Raw genomic sequence first — 7,390 nt, 5'->3', positions numbered from 1 at the left:
CTCTATTTTTTGAAAATTTATGCTATAGTTGATAAATTTTAGAGGTCAATAAGAAGAAAAAAAAAAAGGATCATATATTTTTCAAGTTTTTTTTTTAATCCCTAATTCTACGGCTAGCATTAAGATTACCTAGTGATTAGCATTTAATTAATTAGTGGTATAGCCCATCAAAGGCGTTAAGATGGAAATTAAATCACTATCTAATTTAGGTATATTTAGAGTAGTCTTTTTATTTACTATCCCTTTTCCCTTTTCATCCTAACTAAACTATTCGAACGAGAAATTTAATTAAGTTGAAATTGAATTAGAAAATTTAACTTGATTGTTTGACATTTTATTGCTAAAAGTACTCTACATTAGAACTAGCATTACACTATCTACATTAGTTATATATTTTGAACTTGATTAAAAATTTATTCGATTATCTTGTTTTCTTAAATAATGTATAGTAATAAACATTTAGAGACTTCTTTTTTCTTGAAGGAATAATCAAAACTAAATATATTTAACAATCCCTTGAATTTGTCAGAATTTTCTATTTAAATCAAAATTTATTCGAGATTAACGTTTTGTTGATGTACTCAATATTAATTAATTAAGTACTTGTATTATATATACTAACACATCAAAATTTAGCATTAATCAAGGGTTCACATGGAACACCACCCACCCAAACCAAATCCCAAATCGATGACTTACATAAAGAAAGTATAAAGTGATATATACTATAGATCAAATAAAGGAAGTCCACGATAAATTTCATTGGACTTGGACAAACTTAATTACTTGACAATTAAATACAAGCATTTATAACTTATGCTAAGTATTATTATTTTTTCAAAGGTAAGTAAGATGCAACACATGAACTTTTCAAAAGGTCAACATAGTATTATGCAAAGACCATATGAAATTGCAGCTTTCGTGTATATATATGAGTTCAATTAAATTTAATATTTTTGATATCATAACATAAAAAAAACTAATATATATATAGAAAAATAAAGTACTAAAATTTTGACAAATATTATATCTGAATCATAATTCCAAAATTACAATGCGTGATGCTAAGCACCTTAGAAGGTATAATTCATTGAATTTAAATCTTGAATCTGTCTCTGCGCGAGACGTGTATATCGTAGTATAACATCATTCAACTCTCTCCAGTTGAATGGCTTTGATCTTTATTAATGAGTGAAGAAATAGCAGCAGCAACAGCAACCCTAAACTTAGGATCAGAAGCAATTGCACTCATATTTTCATGAGCCAACATAGGAGGAATATTATTATTATTATTATTATTATTATGTTCAACTTGTAATTTAGGACCAGAAAAAAGGTTATTCCCTTCATAATTAGATAATTTAGACATCCAATTTGAATGTCCAATTTCATGATTATTTGAAGAAGAACTTGCAAAGGGGAATTGATGATTATTATTTGACATATTTTTGGTGAGATCAAGAACTAAGTTCCCTTGTGAAGAATTATTAGGATCACTAGAATTAAGAATATTGTTTCTTAAATTGGAGAAATTATTATAAGGTGAAGAAGAAGAAGAGTGATGGTAATTAGGTGCTTGATTATGGTGGTAATTAGGGAAATTAAGTGGTTGGTTTAAATTGGAATTGTGATTAAGAAGAGGACTAATACTTGAATCCACTAACATGAATGAAGCTGCTGCTGATGCTGTTGATGCCATTGCTGTTGCACCTACTGGAAGTGGATGATTATGTGTTCCTTCATATGTTGTAATCAATATCGACATGTCCTCCAAACATCTTTGTACCTACATTTAACACCGACTTTAACTTATATACGTTGACTGTTTAATATTAGTTAACTATTTACTTGTGTAACCTAAAAATAAAGAGTGATGCAACAAATTAAATCATAGTGAAATATCAATGTTTGAACTTTCCAATTTCTCTCAAAAAACTTCAAACAAACAATGAAATGATATGTTACAATAAAATTAAATTACATCAATTTATATTGTTAATGTATATAAGTTAAATGTACCTGTTTTCTAACTGGACAACCGGGCGCCACCGTGCAACGATAGTAAGCTCTAGGACAATTAGGACTTCCTTTAGCAATTTTCTGACCATATTTTCTCCATTGACAACCATCATTCATCTGGAAAAAAAATTGAATTTTTTTGAATAAAAAATGTATTTTTTTTTTCGTTTAAAAAAAAAAACGAAAGATTTTTAGCATTGAACTTACTGTAGCGGATTCACATCTTGCTCTAACTGAAACCCTAGATTTTCTGTTTGGTGGAGAAGCTGTAGTGACATGACTTGTTAATCCTCCCAAATTTTGTGGTTTATTTTGTAGTTGATGATTAATTGAAGGATGATCTTTTTTCTCCTTTCTTTGATCTTCTTCTAATATTTCCACTAATTTGCTGCTTGTAGTACTATTACTACTAACCAAAGTCAAAGATAACCCTAATTCATGATCACCATCCATAGTATCATCTTCTAATGATGTTGGTGATGAAATTCTATTAGTATTTAAAATATCCAAGATTTTTGGAACCTTTGTTTGTCCTTCATTAGTATCATCATTTCCACTCAATGAAAGAAAACTTTTGTGATCCTAAAATAAATAAACAAAAAAAAAAAGATTAGGAAGAAAAAGGAGACAATTAAACATAAATGTTGAGTGAATTGAATTCTGGTCTGATGGTCGCTCAACTAATAGTTATTATAGCAGAAAGTCATTTGTTCTTTAACAAATGATAATTAACTATTATAAGTTGAGTGACCATATGAAAAATTAAGTCGATGTTTAGTTAAAACTATGACATGAGATTGATGAAAATTAAGTCGATGTTTAGTTATTACCTTGTGATTATTTTGATGAATTGAGAATTTTGCTTGTAGATCATAGTAATCTTTCATTGTTTGCTCCACTGCCTTCCTCAATACCTTGTTTTCCTCTTTCATCCTCTTCATCTCCTTTTCTAACATCGATAACTATCACACGAAACAAGTGAATAAAAGTGTACGTTCTCTAACAGTTTCATTAAAAAAACTTTAAGACGAGATGATCACTACTCGTCTTGCAAGTAATTAATTAAAAAAAAAAGTATGTACCTCTTCATGAGTTTTTGGTAATTCTTGATCTTTTGGTTGTGTTTTCTCATTCAATTGTGATGATTCTACAATTTGATTTTCTTCATTTTCTTCTTCTCTAGCATCAAGTTTCAAGCTGAGATCAATTTCCACTTCATTATCATTTTCTGATTTGTTGTTTTCCATTTTGAAGAGAGAAGAAAAATAAAAATAAAACTTTGGTTTATCTTTGCTTTCTTAAATTTCTCTAATTTGTGTGCTGCTTTTGAGACACCAAAGTCAATTCCCTAATCTCAAAGTAATTATAATATAATTGGACATCTAAGGACGCATCTAAGTTTTGACTTTAATTAAATAAACCCATTAATACAAGCTAATTAATAGTAGTAGCAATAAAAAAGAATTGTAAGTAACCAATATAGTATTAGGAACTGGCAGTATAGTCTGGCATTGATCTTCAGCATCCTTTTTGTTATTTCCTACTTCCTAATTTAAGCGTAACCATTCGAATTTCGAAAATCAAACTTTTTAATTTTTCTTTGTGAATTTAAACATAAAATCTTTATGTCTTTTGGAATTTAATAGCATTGCCGTCCTTTGCTTCAGGATTTGCCTCTCGATATGGTCAGTATATACTCTGTGTTATCGAATAATAAAATTTATACGTGTTCTAATTATATTAATAATTCAAAATATTTTAAACACATTATATAAAAGTTACGATAAAAAACAATTTAACCCTAGTCCCTCGAGATGCAAATACCGCCACATAAATTGGTAAATTACATGAACACCCTCAATAGCTTCCCCCCTAGTACATTATTAAACCTTCGATAGTATGTGTATTAATAGGCATCCCACTATATAAATTAGACTTGCGACTCTATGTAATAGTAGCATGCTTCAAGCACTTAATTTTCAACGTAAAATTTCAATTCCATTGCCAACTTGATGTAGACATAATAGGAACTTAACGATAGCAACAAACTAAAAAATATATCATCTAACCAAAGTTAAGTGATAAAAGTAGTAACTAATTATTTGATATAAATATTGTATGCGCATATAAAGTTTTCTGATAAAAAACTTAGCTACTGATTGCTTAAATATAGGATTGGATATGATTCTGAAAGGATCGCACCTCAAAATATATATATATATAAGCACTCAATTGTCTATCACACTACAAACATTAATTAATATTTATAACTCAAACCCATAATTATTTTATCATTTGATTTTAAAGCTCACCATCAAATAATAATTATTTTAAAAAAAATAAAGTTAGCACAAACATCATCTTCTTAAGGAATGTGAGACATGTACGAAATCCCATCAAGCCTTGGGATCGGATCTTGAAATTGTCAACTTGGAAGACCTCTCTTTCCTCTCTCTATCATTTCATTTTAAAACAGTTGTCATGTTTTATTTAACGAAAAATAATTATTTTATGAGAATTATAATATTTTTCATATTAAAATAATAAAAAGATATATCTTAAATTATTTCATATTATTTGACTCTTAAATAAAATTGTGACAAGTATTTTAACGGCCAACAAAATATTCCATTTTTCACTTCTTCTATAATTTTATATCATGGTTTTCAAATGCTTCTTCAATTAAACAATCTTATGATAGATAAAAACATAAAATAATAATACGCCACTATATTTGAATAAGAAAATTTGAAGAAGGGAGGTAAACTGGTAAAAGAGAGAAATGGATTGGAAGAGGGGAATTTGATGATGCATGCATAAAAAAAGAAGAATATTAGTACTATATATTATATGTACAAACTTAGAAATTCAAAGTATCCTCTAGAATAGTTTTAAAAATAAAAAATTGTAACGCATTGAATGACGATTAATCTTAAAGTTATCTCAGATATACATTAACACGACTACATATATTTTATCTTTGAGATGATTATTCAAAAGTATTCTCTCAAATATACATGATTATATATTATGTATAATCTTATATTCTACTACTAGATCTTTTTCAGTTTGATTGAATAATCAAAACAAATTTTAAGAGTCTTAACTAGGATCGAGCCAATAACAATAATCAAATAACTTTTAATAGGATCGATAATCTGATCTATTTATCAACTCAATTAATTTAAATATACTTAAATTTAATTTCAATCTACATATTTGACACCCTTAATCATAATCATCAATTTGTTTTTATCTTCAAAAAATAAAATAAAAATAACAATGGTGGTATAGTGATAGGGGACAAGTTTCTTTAAGGTGTCAAATGTAAATAGGCAAAACGGCATGGTTAAAAAGACCATTGTCAAGCTGAATTAATTAATTAATTAATTTTAGAATTGGGATCTGTAATGCCAAAGGTTGAGGGAACAGTATATAATACTTGTATAATATTTTTTTTTGTTTCTCGAGCGAATAAAATGGAGAAAAAAAATTTATTCGAGCAGCTCCAACGCATCTTAATTAGTTTATATTTTTAGTTATTTTATTTTATATTATTAATTTAAGCTCAAAAAAAAAAGGAAAAAGGACTGGCCCGTTGACATGAGAAATGAATCAGGTTTCTTACAACCCTATATAGACTAACTATACTTAATTCAAAATAAATAATTATTACTTTCGCATCATCTTTACGTGTTTATATTTATTTTTGTATAGTCTAATTAATTTTAAGTTATTTAAATATTAAAAATAAATAATATATAATAATAATGACGAAATTAGTATAAAATGATAAATTATTTCTTGATTTTTTTTATTTAGATAAATAAAATGTACAGAGAAAAGTAATTGTATCACGTATTTTAAAAAGTGTTTTTCTCCATTTTCGCAAGTAACATCCCACGCTTGTTGTCGACCTCTTCCTTGATTAATTATGGATAAGTGATTAGTAAATTGTACTAATTAATTAATTGACATTTCTTGGCTTGATTAAGGAATAATTAGTCAATGGTGAAGGCTTTCTATCCAGTCAATTTAGCATGGAATTAATTAATTTTGTTTATTCAATAATTAATTAACAAGTCCCCATCAAGTCTTTGTAGTTTCATGTTGAGTCACTCGTTACATGATGAGTAATATTGTTCGATTTATTCGCTATATTTCGTTGGTAGTATAATGTTTTTATGTAGAAAATAATATAATGTATTATTATTTTTTATATACAACTTACTAAACTATTCATAGATAATAATTAAAGTTGTTTGGTGTGAGATACATTATTTGAATCTTTTACATAAATTTCATAGTGTTAAAAATTAATTATATTTTATTTCGACTCTTTGCAGAATACGTATACATCCCTATGCATCGCATCCTGGATTCAAATGCATTGTGTAAATTGATGTATTCAAGAATATGAATTTTTGTAATTTCTTTCAAATTATAGGAAACCTTTAAATAACATGGTAAAATAAGTTGTCTGTTTAGAAATTTTTTTCCTTATATAATCTCATGATTGGCCGGAGGTATTAAGTACGTAATTCTTGAATTTTTTGTCCAATCATTTCTGTAATAGTTACTGTGATAAGTTGTTTCATATGTATAATTAAATAGCTTATTACGGAATAATCAATCTCGAAATAATAACTTTTCAACAAAACAACATCATATACGTAATAATTATTGTAAATATTGATATTTGTTGGACATAGAATGTAAATATTTTAATTTACTTTTATACTAGGGAATGGTTTTTTTTTTTATTATTATTATTTAAAAAAAAAAAACTTTATTTGGGGAAGACATTTTTCCTATAGGCGTGAGCATTGAGGAAGAGCAAGCGTCGCCGCAGCAAATTCTCCTGCACGTTGCTTCTTTAAACTAACTAAATACGTATTATAGTGTGTGATTAATTAATTAAATTATACAAATGGTTGCAGATCAGGTCACTCTGCACAACTTGATAAAATATATATACCAAAGAAATTTACATTGCTATGTCAAAATGCGTTAAATGACCAAACTGCCCCTGGTCAACAAACAAACATGTTGACGGAGAGCTGCTTAAATAAACTCCCATAAGAGAAAGCGAAAATAAAAAAATATGATCTAAGTTATATTATACATATATATATATATATAAACGGTAAAAAAATAAATCAAATCAATTGAATTGAAGCCCTAGCTAAAAAGTAGATTTAATTTTATAACCTTCATTATAAAATATAAACATATCAAATAATGTATTCATTAAATCGATTAATGCATGTTTATAAGAAAATTATTATACAATTACTAATAAATAACTTATATAAATATTTTCCCCCAATCTGTGCAAGTATAGAACTTGGTGCGTAAATTATGTAATATG

At 27.1% G+C, this 7,390-nt stretch overlaps 1 protein-coding gene across 1 annotated transcript; it reads right to left on the bottom strand.

Moving 5' to 3' along the window:
- Nucleotides 1-999: 999 nt before the first annotated feature.
- LOC107028775 (probable WRKY transcription factor 9) lies at nucleotides 1,000-3,355 on the bottom strand. Its single transcript, XM_015229969.2, has 5 exons — nucleotides 3,102-3,355; nucleotides 2,850-2,981; nucleotides 2,227-2,601; nucleotides 2,020-2,136; nucleotides 1,000-1,786 (listed from the first exon to the last, which is right to left on the bottom strand). Exons 1-5 carry the CDS (start codon nucleotides 3,264-3,266, stop codon nucleotides 1,151-1,153), a joined length of 1,425 nt encoding a protein of 474 aa, XP_015085455.1. The 5' UTR covers nucleotides 3,267-3,355; the 3' UTR covers nucleotides 1,000-1,150.
- Nucleotides 3,356-7,390: the final 4,035 nt, after the last annotated feature.

The sequence above is a fragment of the Solanum pennellii genome, chromosome 1 (genome assembly GCF_001406875.1).
Source record: "Solanum pennellii chromosome 1, SPENNV200".
NCBI lineage: Eukaryota > Viridiplantae > Streptophyta > Magnoliopsida > Solanales > Solanaceae > Solanum > Solanum pennellii.
This window is presented reverse-complemented; position numbering and strand designations above follow the sequence as displayed.